The sequence below is a fragment of the Rhipicephalus microplus genome, chromosome 5 (genome assembly GCF_043290135.1).
Source record: "Rhipicephalus microplus isolate Deutch F79 chromosome 5, USDA_Rmic, whole genome shotgun sequence".
Classification (NCBI taxonomy): domain Eukaryota; kingdom Metazoa; phylum Arthropoda; class Arachnida; order Ixodida; family Ixodidae; genus Rhipicephalus; species Rhipicephalus microplus.
In genome coordinates, this window is record NC_134704.1 from 50,223,902 (window position 1) to 50,241,208 (window position 17,307).

Here is a 17,307-nt window from a genome sequence, read left to right on the forward strand (position 1 = left end):
AATTTGCCAGTGAATTGATGAGTGACAGCTGTTAATAACAACACTAGCAAGCTACGCACAGTTTGTCTTTTTAAAAACTACCTCTAAAATTACGAAAGGGATATTTTAAGATATGTTTTTCTGTAAGACCTTGCCGACTGCTAGTCTGGCACACAAGTATTTAAAAGAGGCATTTCTGAGTAAGTCTCTGAATCTTTCTGCAAGGCCTCTAACACAACATTTATATAGTATATTAAGTCAAAATATTGTACGTTTTAGTGATGAAATTGCTCTTTGGGAAACTGGGACGTGTTACAAATAGTATATTGATGCTTGTGCTAGAAGTGCTTTGATGTATGGTTTCTGGCATGACAATATAGAACCCTAATAAAAAGTGGAGATCATCCACATTCATCGAAAAATGGGGAGGGTGTAGCATTGATTAGCTAAGCCCTTTCATGCTAATAAAACTTTTAACGTCCTTCCTCCAGCTGTCTGCTTATTCTAAATGTTTGTGAAGATTACTTGAGATTTCGCTGTACTTGACTAGGTCACAGCTGTTGCTTTGCTAGCCAACTCTGTGATTGTCAAGTGTGTAGGTGTAGTGCATTTGAGTTTCAGTGTTAGAATGCATTTATCGAAGCTTTTAGTTCTTTTTGTTGTTGCATAAGCAGCGAATCGCACGCTAACTTTTTGCATGTACTGTATATGTATTGTCTTTCATACGTGGTCGATGTGCGTTACTCATTTTTCAGGTGAAACATGAGGCAGGCTTCATGTGTATGAAGTTTGAACAAGCTGTACAATTGTGCTCAAAAATAAAGAAGGGCAGTACATTTCATATGTATAATTTAGGAACATGAGAACTAATGTGCTAAAGGATCACTTCAATTTAGGTAACTTAGCTGGGGACGTACTCGGGTGCAATCACTTTCATGCATACCTCTATGTTTGTGAGAGCAAGTGTGCTGTTTCGTGTGATGCTGAAATATTGTTCATTCTAATGTAAACACTAGATTTCAAAACTGAAATTATTTTATCACACACCTTGTAAAGTGTGTTCTTATGTAGGTGGTTAGGTTATGCCGATGCCTGGTCATGTTTCATACACTATGAAATCCTGGAACGTTCATTCAGTGGAAGTAACGCTCATCATCTCCAAGGTAGTGTGCCGTAAGTAAGGTTTCTTTTAATTTTCTGTTGAAATTAGTTGGATGAGGCACAGCTAAGGGCTGCTGTTAATGCCTTCACCGTTTCGAACAAACACAGCTTGTCTTTGCTTAACTACACTCAAACCTAGATATATCCAACTCGGATATAACGAAATATTTGTTATAACGAAGCAAAATAAAAGTCTTGCAATAGATGCAGTGTTAGACATACACGTTTATAACGAACCTCTGGATATAACGAACTTATTTTCGTGAAAGATGCAACTTAGTCATCATGAGGTTTGAGTGCATTCCTATACCATTTTGGAGCGGTAGCACTTTAGACCATGCTAATTTCTCCTCGTGAGCACTCTGAAAGGTGCACGCCCATATGCGGGCTAGTTTTAGGATTGTTTCAAATAGCAACATTGACGTGGTAATTTCTTTTTTTTTCCAGGCACCGTATGACATTCCTGGGGGGGTGGGGCAACATTTGCATTGAAAATGGTGTTAAATGTGGCGTGTGTTGTTGGTCCAAAAACCTGTTCATCGTAATAACGCTACTTTCTAAATGTCGATATTTTGCTATTTATTGACAATTAGAAGCTATAGGCTTTTTCCACGAGCAGTTAATAAACTTCACTTTGCTACTTTGACTTACTATAGGCATTAGTTATTTTTTCTTCATTAGCAAAAGTTTGTTTTAGAATTGTTCAACATCAAGATTTTAATTTAAAAATAAGAAGTTTAGTATTGCCATCACAATGGTTAATGGGTTGTGAATGACCTGGCACATTTGCTGGTGACATGATTACGTTATGAAGTGCTTGCGATCAACCAACTAAGGGCGTTCGAGGAACTGCGTTCGCCGTTCAAGACTCGTGCGTTAGCTGCGGGAAGTAGCGTGTGTTGCCGTTGAGTCGTTCTCTCGCAAAGGTTTAAAGGTCGCAGAGCATAGCGCCACCTATCGTGGTCTTCTAGAACTACAGCGAGTGTGCATGTTCTTGTGCGCATGCAACCAGGAAACTTGGAAGTGTGGCGGTTTGAGGTAGTTGGTATGACATTACGGTAGTTGTAGCGCGAGAACAGAACGACGTCAAAGGGACAAGAAGGAGACGAGCGCTCGTCTCCTCGACCCTTTGTCGTCGTTCTGTTCTCGCGCTATAATTACCGTCAACCAGGAAAGCCGTGCCATCGGTGCGAGTAGGCGATCGCGGCGCAAATTGGCTGCGAAAACGGCGTGGCCACTCGAAACAAGGAAGCGCTGGCAACGAGGAAGGAAAGCGTCGCTGAAAGAGGAGGAGTGGGCAGCGTCAAAACGGCGCGCGCCGCGACAAAACGGACAAGCGCGCGCCGTGTCGCGGTGAGGAGGAAGAGGGGGCGACGACACGCGAGTCAGCTGCTAGCACGCGACACCCAAACACGTGGGCGCCGGCGAAAGCGCGCCGGTAGGGAGCCAAGCTTGGCGGCGATCTGTTGCGCACGCACAAGCCGCCGTGCGTAGCTCGGGGGCGCACCGACCCCTCCGGAGGGAGGCAAGCCGCCGTCACGTTTGGGGCGAGCGCGGAACCGCTACTACCGGCACCGCCGCTCTTGAAGGGAGACCCCTGACAAGAGAGGCCGGCGCTGGGCTACGCTAGCAACGCCACAACACGCAGGTCTGCTGAGCGCGCGCGCGCTTTTCGCGCGCACTCTGCGCTTATCGCCTCCCAGCGGTGGCTGGACGCGTCAGAGCCAACGCACGATCATCGCGGCAGCGGGCCGCTCGTCCGCCCCCCCCCCCCTCCGGAACCCCCCCTTTGCGCCGCTCCTCTCCGGTGCTGTGGTCGCGCAAATGGGAGGATCGGATCCCCTCCGAGGGATGCTGCACAGCCGGTCTTCAGCTGGGATGCCCGGGAGCGCTCGCTCTGTGCGCGCTTCTCTCCCGCTTCCCCAGTAGCCCATTTTGAAACTTCGCGCGCGCGCACCCCGGCCCCCACAACCTCCGCCGCACACTGGTAGCGCAGCCACACGGCAAAACCCAAACCCGACACTTATCGCCTATCCACCACGGATCACACGCTAGAGGTAACTGAAAACGTTCGAGATATTTGGTCAGAAACGACAAAATATTCTCATATGTGCGCCGTGCGTCTCACGCACTACAGATCCCCGCAGAGGAAGCGAACTCGTTTTTTTCCCACGGTCGCAGGAAGCACCCAGAGGTCTCTGACGACGTAATCGCAGCGTTAGTTGGCTAGGTTTAGCATCAGGGCGCCACTCGCGCCGAGAAAGCTAAAGAAGACATTTCGCATTTCTTGTTTGTGTTCCGTCATCCCGAGTGCAGTGCAGTCATCATCAAATGTTTGACCGTTAGGGGGCTGTGGTGCCGTGAACTTCAGAGGTGCAGGACGTGGGATGGGGTCGCGTTTTGAGCAGTATGTTTTAAATTGTTTCGTGACAGCCTGCAGCCGCTCAGTGGTGCTCCCCCGTTGGCGCGGAAGCCCGAGAATGCCTAGTGCGCGCATGCAGCGTGCTCTGCTGTACGCGGAATCGCCTTGCGAGGTAATTTGGAAGTATTCAGTGAGTGTCTCGTAGGTCACCTCGCCGTTTTTTCTCTGCTGAATACTATGCATTCCGGATATGATACTTTTTTTTGATCCAATGAGAATGCGCCATCGTACAATCTGGGTCCAATGGGAACCCTTCATCTCGCCGGCTGGCCAATGAGATGATAGACGCTTCGTGACAAGCCTGGATCTCAATATGGCGGCGGAGTCTGCCGCTCCGACGAGGGAAAGACGGGAGCGATGCGAAGAAATCGCGATGGATGCAAAGGAGCTCCTGCCGGAGGTATGTTTACTGTTTTGGCTCTCGCGGCTGCGGCGCACCATAAACCGGGTAGGGCGTTCGTGCGCGCCGCAAGTTTTGATGGTCCCGTGTAGTTTAAATAGTTATTTATTTGTTATTGAAACAGTAGGCTTAATCATCAGCAGGCGCTGTTGTGAGGGGTATTGGACGCGGCCTCGACTGGTTCGGTCGCATCGCCTGCTTTCTATCGCAAACGTTCGTTCACGCTGTGTTTGATTGTTCGAAACACGAGCAGCCACTGCCGACGATGCCACGGCTGCAACCCTGCAGTATTGTCAAAATTTGCTTGAAAAGGCGACTATAGCTGGGCGTGACGATTTGGCCCGAGAGCCGAGCCGACATGTTCCTTGACAGCAAAGTCTTCATTTACTTTTTAATTTTGCGAACCGCGCTTTCTTTGTCGCGTACACCCGCCGCCAAAATGTTACCCCACGGCCCACTCGAAATGCTCGATTCCGCCTAGAGTGCGATTTTCATAAAATGGTGTCCGCGTTCGTAGGACAGTCGTATTCCAGGTAGCTATGTTGCTAATGTCGTGTGGCGCCGAAACAAGTACCGCGTACTTCGATATAGGCGCTTAGTAACTAGTAAACGGACGTCTACTGCTTCCTTGTGCTTCCAAATAACCTTGCGCTTTTATTAATTCGCTGGCAACGTCTATTTTACTCTCTATCCTGTGTGTTTTTTCTCTTCTGTTTACCTCATGGCGAGCGCCTATGCTCAGAGTCGGCGCGGCAAAAGCCTGTTTTATGACCCCATACCATAAATTATTAAACGCAGCACTAAATCTGTGGCTCCGATTTTGCAGTTTTCGAGGCCGCGTTCTGGTACCCGTCATCCCGTAATTTGTTGGCGTTGCTGTCGAGCTTTCGCGCGGTATTTTTCTTTCCGTTTTTCGCGATCGCCATCATGCAGAAATTTTAATGGACGGTGCTGAATTACGGGTCTCCCCGCGCGGTGAAGCGTTCAAACGTTGTCGATGGTTGGATCGAACAATTCGTTGCTTCAGTAAATAAGGCAGTGTCAGCTTTGTTCCGTATTTTAAGGCTCGCGTTTTTCTGATCGTCTCTGAAATGTCTGCCTGGCGGCGTGCGCGCTGGGGAAGCAAGCGATGGCTTCTGAAAAGGTCGCGATCGTAAAGACGCGGGCCGACATATTTTTTTTTTTTATTCTTCTAACCATTCTCGATAATTGCGGACTTCTCTGTGATGATCCCCTGCTTGCCGCGAGCATCGCCGCGCCAAACGTATTTGTAGCATCCTATGAAGTTCTTGATCGCGCTCAGTTGATTTTCTTTTCGCCACATTGTGGCCATACCTGTTCTTTTTTTCTTTATTACGTGTTCTCCGCCACAGTTGCAGGGTACACCCGTAGTGTGTTACGCCTTGCATTTTGTTATTTATTGGGCAACAATTATTGTTTCAATTGTGAATAAAAACATTAAGCTGGGCTTTCGTCAGCAAACCTCGGCGTCACGTTGTTGATTGACTATTATTATTACGCGTACTGCCTCAACAGGCGTGGTGGTTGGTAACAGTTGGTTGGGCCTCAAAGTTTTGGCTAAACACACTTCGGGAGGTCGGCCATGAAACGGACACAAAGTTTTTGTTGGCCATTTTCTAATTAAACGCCCAACAACAACCTTACGTGCGATTGCCAAGTCTTTCTAAACCCTCCTCAGCTTGGTGGCATTTGCTGAAATTTTTTTTTCACAAAAATGAAAAGGAGATTTGCTCAGTTTGTCCCGTACAGTGCTGGTGCAGCTTTATTGTGTCTTGTGATTTGAAAAGTATTGGTTATTGTTTTACTCTGTGAAAAACACACCAGCAACATTTTTGATAGCGTAAAAATTCTCCTGTGACATAGTAAGAGGGTGCCAAAATACAAGTCAGTTTAATGTTTTATTTTTGTTGCTCTTAGCTGAATTTACGTGATATCATGACTCAAGATACACAACTTACTTGTATGTGAGGGAGCATGTGACAGCGTATTTTAGACAACCCGTTTGTGTGTCGCAATGTTCCACGCGGATTCAGAACTCGCGCTCAAGCTTGGTACTTAAGGCAGTGGTCTGTTTCGAGCATTGTGTGATGCTGCATTTCAGTCTGACAGCCTCCTTGCAAGCAAACATGCCTTCTTCAAATGGCACTACACTGTTGGAAACCTAAGAATTTAGTACCAGCGTCACCCACGAAAGCACGGTGCACTTCGTTTCTTGTTGTTACTTGGCTGGATTTGGGTGTTATCATGATCCAGGATACACAACTCACCTATATCATAGGAAACACCTGTGTGTCTTGCTGTGAAGTAGTAGTGAATGGTACGAAAATTTGACGAGCATTCGAGATGTCCGGCACGGATTCAGAAGCCACATGCAAGTAGGTACTTCGGCAGTGCAATATAATAGAGAGTTGTGCTAGTTGGAATAGAGGCGTGTGATTGATGCAATGTTTGAAAAACTACAAAAGAACAGAAAGCACAGGACAAGCAGTGTGTTGCAGCCAAGAGATGTATTCCGTAAGAACAAAAATAAAACAAACAAAAAATGATGACGGAATTCGCAGCATTTTCAATTTAATGCTGCATTTGATGTTTGCTGCATTTGATGTTTGCCACACAGCATGATCTGCGCTATCGTTATGTTTCGTACAAGTGGCGACACAAAGATAGATTTTTACAGTAAACTTAATCACTTCAAACAATCAGTATTTCTTGACATTATGTGAGTGGGCAAACTTAATTGGCTGGTGCATTCATAGAAATTGTCAAGTTGGGCAGAGGTATCTAAATTGCTAGTCTCAGGCTGTTGCTGCTGCTGACTATAGGTGGAACCGAAGGTACCAGGGTGGCACAGTTGTAACTGTGCCCATGATGTGCACAGTAATTACTGACCCCAAAAGATGCTAGTGTAATCTGAGCTGTGGCGGTCACATTTTGGCAGAGGCTGAATGAATACTGTGTGATGTCATTGCAATGCAGACATCTAGGCTCCGTTGATTTGGGATGTTAAAGCCTGTGAATGCAACCTACAGGTAGACCCGGTCTTTTTATTCTTGGGTTGCCACCAAGTGTCAGTTAATGGTGTTAAAAAGAGCCACCACATACTTGATGTGAACTCCGGAGCAACATCTATACACTGTCGGAAAGTGAACCAGACCACATTGTCTTTTTAAATCTGCTGCCACATTTATTTTTACAGGCTTAATGTGAAAGGTTATTTTGAACATCTCAAGATGTTTACAGTTCTGTTGTTCTCTGCATTGTTTATGCTGTATTTCGCTCTTTAGCGTTTGAAATTTTCAAGTGTCGTTCTTTCATCTCTTCTTTTTTTCTTCTTTTTTCCTCTCGCTCTTTTTTAATTTTTCTCTGTATACTCATTCGCTCTACTTCTTCCCCTACTCCTCACCCTTCTTTCCTGTTGCTTTCCCCTACTGTACTATTTTATATAAGGCTATGCAGTGCCCCGCTAGCGTGTTAGAGCCGAATGGTTTCGGTGCTCGCTTTCGTACCTTCGAATTTCAATTCAAACTTCCACACTCTTAATTCAAAAACGGGTGTAGTTTCATTTTAATTGAAATTTTGACTGACTGTATGCGGTTGCATTTTGAGGCCAATTCGACGCATGAGCCAGGCAGTGACTTGCATGTCGAAATCCGAAAGCTGCGATCTGCATGTATACATTCATGTTATACGTTACATGACATTGCACATTTTTGTCATTCATATCCAAAACTGGCAGAGCATCATGAAGTACATTCAATCTGAATGTGTCAGATGTAAGTTGAACTTGTGCAAAAGTGGTGCAGTCATGTTTTAGCTGTTAGTGTAAAGAAAAAGTATTAACTAATTTGACACAGGCTACTATGGTTAAGATGCCATATTTTTCGGCAGTAAGAAAGTGCCTTCTAGGCACAATTGATGGGCACCCAACATTGTGAACATATGCACAATATATTTTTACACAAATACAAATAACCTACAATGAGAACGTGCACAACTTTTATCTGCAGTAGGAAAATGAACAAATTTTGTTATTTATGATTACCCAAATGTGCCGGCAGTTCAACATAACTGTTCAATTGTCTCCACAGCATGGCTCACAGAATGTGACATCTCCATGTATTTTGTAGCGTGGCTTGTGAGGTGGCCACTGTTGAATGACACACTCCTACAGGACTGTTTCGGCATGGCCGAGAAGGGCAGAGAAAGAGCAGATAACTGCTAAAGGACCAGAAGAGAGCTGAATGCCACCTGTAGGCTGGGTTGAATTGCATAAAGCCAATTTCTCCCGTGGCAGCTTAGAACACTTTAATAGAAATAGAGAGAAAAGGGTAGGCCGAAAGGTTAACCAGATTTTGGCATCTAGTTTCACTGAACCAAAAGCCTCGGGCAAGTCACATGTTGCTTTCTTCCTTTTTTCCTAACTTGTTCCTGGCGAACGTCCTCAATTTAGCCTTCACCAGTCGCTTTCACAATTTCAGCGCAGCAATGTATGCTCGCTGGTACGTCCGTCTTTACTGCTTAGCGGCTGTTATCCGGCAGTTGGTTGAACTTCTGGACTAGGTTTAACGCCATAGATTTCCGAACAGTGTTTCCCGGTAACATTAAGGGTCTCGAAATTGCATCTGGAAGCTAAACTTTTGGCTCATTTTCGATGCAGGTGAAAATGCTTGAGGTTTGTGTACTGGATTTTAGGTTCATGTTAAAAAATCCCAGTTGATCGAAATTTCTGGCACCCTCCATGATGGCATTCCTTGTAATCATATTGTGGTTTTGGGATGCTGAAACCCCAACAATTCTTTAAACTTTAGGCTGAACAGTGTTCGTATGGGTGCTGGTTAAAAAAGAATAGCATTTGTAGGCACTAGCACCAAAACAGCTGTTTATAGGCCCTGTAAAAACACTAGAAAAGCCCTTTTATATTTCCAACTCATGCTCACTAAGTGATAGGAGCACAAGGACCAAATCAGGTTTGCCTGAAATCCGGTCTCTAGTTACGATATCGCAGTAAATGACACAGCCCTAAGGTAGCCGTTTTAGTAAAGATAATAGTTGTGGTTTGGGGTGCCAAAACCATGAAATAATTATAAGATGAGCTGGAGGGTCTGAAGAGGCTCAGAAATTTCAGCCTAATCTGGTGTTCTTTAACACAAAACTGATATTGCATAGTAGATGAACTTATAGCTTTTTGCCTCAGTTGAAATGCGACCACCATGGTTCATGTCGAATCCATGTCCTTCAAGTCAGCAGCCGAGGCAGCTGCAAAAGTGCATTTTATATACTGTGAAACGGCATAAGGCATACAAAGCTTTGCTCGCCCTTATTTTTCTGATAGTGCTAGAGCTGATCATTTTCCCCTTAATCTAGCCTACCTTATTTAAGACATGGTTTGTTACAGTATGATAAAAGAACGAGCTCTATAGCCAGTAACTCAGTCAAGAAGTATGAACAAGCCCACACTAGTGTTTTTCTCCTTCCATTTGAGCTTATTGGGCCATTTTAACCTCTTTTTCAAAACAGAGGCAGTGGGAGCAGCCGGAATGTGGACCGCAACTCGCTGCTCTTCAACAGTTTTTTATAAATGTCGAGGACCGAGACGGCCTGGTATTGGCGAACCCCAACCGACGAGCCGCGTCGTTGGCATCCTGTTGGATGTCGCTGAGCGCATGGCACCGGACTCTGCCCTTCCAGGATGCTGCTCGGGTCTTGTCAGTGTGAGTGATTCCTGAATTGTGTTGTTTTGATCGCTAGTGTAAGTTTCTTCTTTTCATGGTCCATCCACTTTGGTTGAGGACAAACTGTAGGGATATATATATATATATATATATATATATATATATATATAATTTGCATTATATACATACTTCTGACTAGCACAGGCCGTGCGACTGTTTGTGACTTGCGACCGAAAAGTGGCTCAAGGTGACAGACTTATACCTATTGCTATGCGGAATTCACGTCTGGTTGCATTGCTATAGCACTGCAAAATAAATTGGGCCTAGTTCTTACGTGTCAGATTAGTTTTGGTGTGTATGACTGCAGTTGCTTTACTGAAAAATTTAGCATTGAGAGACTGAGCCAAAATAGCCACTTTTTCATATGAGTGGCCATTTGCTACTAATTTTTTTGCATGAAGGGTGCTAGTAACAGTTGTGAAGGGGCCTTTAGTCTCAAAGCAACTGGTCTGTTATAGCTACTTTTCTTGAAAAGCATTTGTTTTGGCTCACTCTCTTGTTTCCAGACTTTTAAGAGCAAACCTCATGAGCGCGAAAATGCACGCGGCAGCGACGAGCGATGCTATGAGTAACGAAAATGTTGCATGACTGCAGGTGCAAACTTGGCTGCACTGTGGTCACAATGTGAGTGCAGCATGGCTGCATTTCAAAGGGTACAAAATCAAGAAGCAGCCCATGTACTTATATTGGGGCACACATCTATGAACCTCAGATGGTCAAGGTTAATCCGCACTGGTGACACTGTGGTGTGCTTGTCATATTGTTTTGACTGATTAATCACCACAACTTAAGAACTAATTGGCCAGGTGCTGTGCTTTTTCAAGCAAAGCTTGTTATCAGTTGCATATTTTGGTAGTGGCGGTGGCAGCATTTACGCGAGAAACTGGTTGCCGGCGCATTTTTATAAGTGTGGCCCTTATAGTTGTGCGAGTCACGTGCGTATATGTGTAGGACGTTTTCCAACAATTACCGGTTATCAGCCATTTCAGAAATAGCAATTCTGACCTTTTATAGAGGTGACTTTTTATTACGCATTTCAATGTTTCATTTTTGCCTGGGCATTAACTCGTGAGTGTTGTTCTTGCCTGCAGGAACTAAAGTGTTGCACTGCTAAACACGTAGATTCCCAGCGTGGGGAAAAGAAAACATTGGGAGGGATAGAAAAAACAAAAAAAAAAGCTACCATTATCCCAATTCTAAAAAAGGGCGAGGACCATCGTCAGGTTCCAGCTAAAGGCCAATAGCGTTAACTATTTAGCTTTGCAAGGTTTTTGAAAAGATGATAAACAGGCGACTGATAAACTTCCTTGAGACAAGTAATCTGTTCGACCCATACCATTGCGGGTTTAGAGAGGCCAAGTCCACCACTGACCACGTTGGGTCAGGTGAGGACATAACAATCTGCACTTTCCTTTAAATTTCCTGGTGGCAGGGGAAAGGCTCTGAAATTTTTGTGTGCCTTTCTGGTCTTCGTGATGCTTGTTTAGCAATATTCACCCGACTGACCAAATCCATAAATTACATACTACGCCACCATGCGCCACCCATTCTCGCGGTCCATCGGTGTGCGCGGAGAAATTCAGGAAATGACGGAGGCCCAAATCAGTTGCTGTCCTCACGGAGAAATGCCGAAATTCTTCTGAATTTTCCCCAGTCTGTGAATACTGGCTTCGTGGAAATCTGAATTGCATCACACATCATGCAATTGATTCGTTCGCGATCATGTCCGTTGTGTAAATACAGTGTTTAATGCTTCTTTCTGCTTGTTACGTGAGAGCTTGAAACATTACCTTTTTTTTCTTTTTCAGAGAGACGTTGCGTTACCTAAACGGACCTTTCTTCCTAAGGACTTCAGTGGCATTGAGAACCGAGCTGCTCCTTACCATCTCCAAATGCAAGTTGCAGCTTTCAAAGATCTCGGCGCCGTTTCTGACCGTCTGTGAGCTCCTGGAAAAGACGGGGTGTAGTCAAGTCGGCGACCCGCTCATGCGGAGGCTCCTGGAGTACACCCCTTCACTACCGCTGCCCGAAGGTAGTTGTTTTTTACTAATGCTGATCAACTGCCGCTCCCACAGAAGTAAGAGGCAGGTGCCAGATAAAAAAATGCAAAGGTCTATGCTGATACGCATGCTCCTCTTCCTTCAAGTTTCTTTTTGCCTTTCATCTTACATTGACAGGAGGTTGAACTAGACGTCTTAAAGGATAGTTAAAAAAGTACCAACAGGATTTTGAGGCCTCGCAAAAGGGACATCTCAAGAGCTGTCATGAGGGTAAGATGAGTAAAGTGCGCGTCGTCATTTTGCTCGCGGAGAACATGGATAGTTATTGCAAGCTTGCGGCCCTTTCTTATCAACAAGATCAGGTCGCCACGCTGCTTAAAGAACACAAAGAGCCTCCCGATTCGATTCGCGTTCACCAAGAAAGCTTTAATGATGCAGGACCATTTTTCTGAACAGATCCGCGCATGGGATGCAGAACTGGAGAAGTCCAGTCGAAACGTTTGTCTTCTTGTAGAGAGTTCTGCGCACCACATCGTTAGCCACTTGAAAAAGGGCAAGTATCGAGTTTTTGCCAACCACTCAACACTGCAGCAAGATCGCAGCCCCTTAACTAAGGTATCATCAATGCCTTTAAGGTCGGATAAAGGCGATGTTTGGTGCAGCGGCTCCTGGTAAACCTTCGAAGTGGGGGGTCGAACTGAGAATTGACTTCTTCGGAACCATCCAAAAAAATAACTGGACCATGGAATGATCTGAAAAAACCACAGGCATAAACTGCCTTGGTAAAGTAGTTTATGGAAAATTGTGTGCATGTTGTTGGGTCCTAAAGTTTCGTATTTCGGGAAGTGACCGTCAGCTGGCGCGGGCAGCTACGTGACCTTTGCTCGCTGTGTGCTTATCAGCTGCGGTGTCTCAATACTCACACCGTGCACGAACTCCGCTGTAGTGCACAGATAATTTTAAAAAAACTGGGAACGTGCTATGCACGAATAGAAAAACAATGCGGCGCACAGGATTGCGCAAAAGGGGGAAGGGGGAGGGAGCGACCCGAAGTGCCCCGGGGGGATCGGCTTAAGAAATAAAAATGAAGAGATCTAATGGGCGAAGAGGCGCGATGTGTCGTTGAAAGGGACTGCCACGGATGAATGTAGGTGGTGCGTTTAATACGCGACGGGGGGAGGGGGGGAAGAATCCAAATTTGGCGACTGAAGTTGGAGGTGCGTCGATTATGCGTGTGCATTCATTACGCGAGTAAATACGGTAATGTCTTCCGATGAGTTCCCATTTTTGATATTATGCTCTTTAAATCGGCTCTGTGATCTTGTGTGCCTGGCAGTTGCCCAAATGTTTGATTTTGATTATTCTTTTGCACTAGAAAGCTATTAGATCATACACGCAATAATGGTGGTAAATTATAATAATCTTTAGTGGTGTTTCCAACCACCATATTAATATTGGGGGTGGCAGTAAACTTTATAATATGAAGAGCTAAAATTACACCAACTGTTTAGTTGAGACTGTTGATTGTTTCAATATATGCCCATATAAATTTTTGCAGGGTATTGAATGAAATTGCAGAAATTTTTGACGAATTGATTTTTCATGCCATACTGAATATCTTGGAAATTTATTCAGATAAGGAAATATAGGTCGGATATCTCCTTCATTTATCAGGTCTGAAAGCATGCGACGCGGATGACCTGCTGTGCCGTCTGGAGTGCTTGCGGTTCTGGCGGCAGGATGCCGTAGTGGAGCGAATCTGCCGCGAACAGCTGTCCACATTTGCACGGCAGGAGCAGGAGGAGCGCAATGAAGAGCGGCGCGATGCGGGCCTAGAAGTGGTGAGGGTGGGCCTCGGTGGGCAGGGCTTTCTCGAACATCTGCTCTGCGTCCTCTACCGGCAGCGGAGGTACCAGGAGTTTTGCGCCGAGGTGAGGGTGACGCTGCAGCTGCAGCCCACCATATTGCACATCGTCGCATGTTGCCAACGGTCGCCAAAATTAGTGATCTCATTGTGACATATAACGTGGCGCCGTATGGTGACATTGCATATGACATTGTCGCTTGTTCAGAGGTGGACTGATGACTGGGGCAGTGCGAAATTATGCGAGCTTGCAATGTTCCGATTCTGGAAGCAGTGCAAAACCACATTTAGTGCAGAAAGCGTTCGGAAAGGAAAAAGATGTGTTTTGCATTCAAGTCATCTTATTCTTGCAATCTTACTTTAGGGGCAAGTTGTGTGCACTCTCTCGAAATGCATCAATTTCTCATGGCATGATTCCAAGTAGCTCAGTGGTACATTCCTGAAAGTAAAATGAAAGAATGTGGTGCTTTGCTCGATTTTCACTTATTAGTGTTAATTATTGTGTAATTACAATACTAATTAGTATCTTGTAATCAGTAGGCTTCAATCTTTGTATAAAAAGAAACAAATATTAGGCTCGGAACACACTAGCAGTATGTTTCTTGCATGCACTCATTTTTATCAAAGAAAATAAAAAAGGAAAACCTTCTTGAATCAGATCCTGAAACGTGGCACATCGTATGATTATCAAATGTAATAGTGTCTTTAGCAAAGTGATCCTTTTGAGCAATACGCAGGTCAATGAAGCTAAACGAGTGTTACTTGTCTACTGGGTAGATCTCCACAAATATGCATACGCAGGTCAATGAAGCTAAACGAGTGTTACTTGTCCACTGGGTAGATCTCCACAAATATGCACACAGCATTTCAAGCCACTTAAAAAAAGAAAACGTGCAGTGTGTGACGTGCCTGCAAAGTTGATGTGTACAAATGTACACAAAGCACCTGAAGGGGTTAAGGGACCCGTGAGTTTTTTATAAGACAGGGCTGGACACACGGCCGAAGCAATCTTGCATCACGCTGTTTATGTTTAATGCGTAATTCTCGACGCATTTAAGTTGAACCGTACTAACCTGTGTTACGCTGAAATGATGATCGCGCGACTGTTTTTTCCCATTATGTTCGTTTTGCGTCTTCTCAGCGGTCTTACTCGTCCATTTCCCGTTCTCCTCCGCAGACGTTGAGGTTTTCTTGTCACGAAGGGGTACAGCTGGTGAGGGGTCTGACACAGCGGCCCAACGATCCCGAGCGTGCCGACGTGGCCGAAGCCCTCGCCCACGTGTTTCTGGTTCGGGACATGCTGTTGAACTCGCCGTTCTGCTGCACCCGTGAACTCATGGGGCTCTGGTGCCGGCTGCAAATGATACAGGACTACACGTTGCCGGAGGTGGCGGAGGCTGCGCTGCGCCTGCTGTTGCCGTATGCAGGGAACAGTGCGCAGTTCTACCTCTTCTGCGATGTCCTGTGGGAGCATGTGAGTGGCTCTCGCTCGTCCCCTCTTCTTTTGGGGGGAACACTGGTCTTAGAAATTTGAAATATCGTAAGAAAAAAAACTATTGTAGTATTCCTGTAAAGTACAGGAATTGCCCATATTTTGTCCAAGTTGTTTGCATCTTAGATCAATGTTTCAGCCCCAACAGCAATTTATATCGCCAAGAAAAGCTATAGAATATTTGTAGAGAAAAGGCACAAAAAATGGGCTCAATTAGGGGGGGGGGGGGGGGACACGGGTCTTAGAAGTCCGAAAATTGCAAAAAAATCGAGTTTTTGAAGCTGACATTTTCGGAATCAGTACCTACCTCTGCGCTTATCTGAGAAGTTTATAGTTTCTCGCGTCATTATTTCTAGTGCAAAATCAATTTGTAACACCCCCGTGAGATGAATGTGAGTGCAAATACAGTCAAGCCCGCTCATAACAAACCTGAGCGTGATGCGGCACCCGTTCGCTGCATCTTGAAGTTCGTAGTAAAATAAACACAGCTTTTAAAAAAAGTTGTGCGTGAAAACACAAACTTTTTTTTGCCCCAAAAAGTCCGTGATGCACGTGTTTCGAATAGCACAAGCGATAAGGTGGTCTCGAGTTCATTTAAGGGGCGCTCGTTCGCCGAGGCTCATAGCATAAGCTGCATGAGGCACTGACTCCAAAGTTTCGTCGCTCTCGCAATCCGATTCCTCCAAATCGCACTCGCCACGCACTTCATTCGCAATGCCCTAATCCATGCACGGTTCTGCAGTGTCGGCATCGCCATCAGCCGTAATTAAACCATCGCAGCAAATGTCCCACCCACTTTCCCAGGTCGGAGCCGACGACGTGCTGTCACAAATCGCTGCCGCAGTGGTCCTGTTCGGAAGCTTCAGGCTCGGCTTCGGGCCCGACGTCAACGAAGTCGGCCTCGCGAAAACAGTTTTGCGCGCATGTAGCCGTCACCACCGCCCACGAAATGTTCACTATCTCCACAGCTGCATTTGGGACGCCCGAAGCGGCAAGTTGGCTGCCAGGTGGTCAACGGCTATCAGCAAGCGCTCCGCAACGTGGCACCTAACGCGCGGATTACGCTTAAGCCAAGTGGTCACACTTTCGATGTTTTGTTGAGCGGCAGGAAAAAGCGTGCTAGTCCTCCCGTCGGCCACCATGACCACACACGCACACCCAGAGCGAGCAAGACTCGCACACGCGACACACATGCCAGAACAGGTGGAACAGCTGTGGGCCCGTTTCCAGTCAGAAAACAAAACTAATTCAAGCCAGCGTGGCGGGCGTCGCGAAGCAGTGGAGACGGGCGAAGGGGTTGTGATCAAGAGGGGAGAGCAGACTTGCGAGAGAAGGGCAAGGAGCTGCTATAAAGAAAGGGGAGGATGCGGCGGGAGGGCGACCTTGAAAACCAAAACACATGGGAAGGAGGCAGGTTGGGTAGCTTGCTTGAAAGGTCTGCGGAACTCGCACGTAGAAAAACTTGGAAAGAGTGCATGGCCGCCTGAATCGGTGCGCGCGGCGGTGTTCAAAAAATCGGCGGCCGTGGTCAAAAATCGTTTAGTTGCGCCGGCGGGTTTGCGTGGCCTCACTAACTTCGATATTTCGCAATTCGTTCTGCGCAAATTAACAGCTGTTTTTGCGCTTCCGCACGTGCGCGGAAGGCATGCTGAGTTGAGTGCGAAGTGAGCCAGAACAAGTCCTGAACATGAAACGAATCGCAAATTAGCAGAGTCGGTGGGGTAGCGTATGCGCGTGCACTAGACGCAGACTATCGGATACAGTCGGTGGGCAACGATTTGGCAAATGGTTTGGTCACTCCAGGCCAGCGACGTCGGCAGTACCAGCGATCAAAAACAGGGTAGATGGCCGCCCAATCTTCGAAAGATCGGTGGCAGTGTGAAAACACGAGCCTCGTCTGGCGATGCGGAATGCTCAGAGTAGTGGGGGGGGGGGGGACAAAGGACGGAGGGGTGCGTAACAAAAGCAGACGGAGAGAGCGGCAACTAGAGGGGCGGGGAGGCAGGGTCGGCGTTTAACAATAAGAATGTATGGGCACCTCGCCGATGCCTGATCGGTGGTCGAAATTGGTTTCCTGGGAAGACGGCAGACCGCTTACTCCGTTCGCTGTAACCGATCAGCGGGGCTCTTTGTTGTAAGTGCAATTTTGTTCCATTAAACCAATGTATATGGACAATGTATAACGAACATTGAATAATGTATAACGAGGATGGCGAACTCGCGGTGGTCAATTGCG

General features: G+C 46.2%; 1 protein-coding gene across 1 annotated transcript in view; it reads left to right on the forward strand.

Moving 5' to 3' along the window:
- Positions 1 to 3,006: 3,006 nt before the first annotated feature.
- LOC119174579 (uncharacterized) overlaps positions 3,007 to 17,307 on the forward strand; it is a 53,533-nt gene continuing 39,232 nt past the window's right edge. Inside the window, exons 1-5 of the mRNA XM_037425556.2 lie at positions 3,007 to 3,962; positions 9,501 to 9,694; positions 11,524 to 11,747; positions 13,390 to 13,646; positions 14,757 to 15,053. Coding sequence (XP_037281453.2) covers positions 3,876 to 3,962; positions 9,501 to 9,694; positions 11,524 to 11,747; positions 13,390 to 13,646; positions 14,757 to 15,053 — 1,059 coding nt within the window. The 5' untranslated portion in view covers positions 3,007 to 3,875. The remainder of the gene's footprint in view (positions 3,963 to 9,500; positions 9,695 to 11,523; positions 11,748 to 13,389; positions 13,647 to 14,756; positions 15,054 to 17,307) is intronic.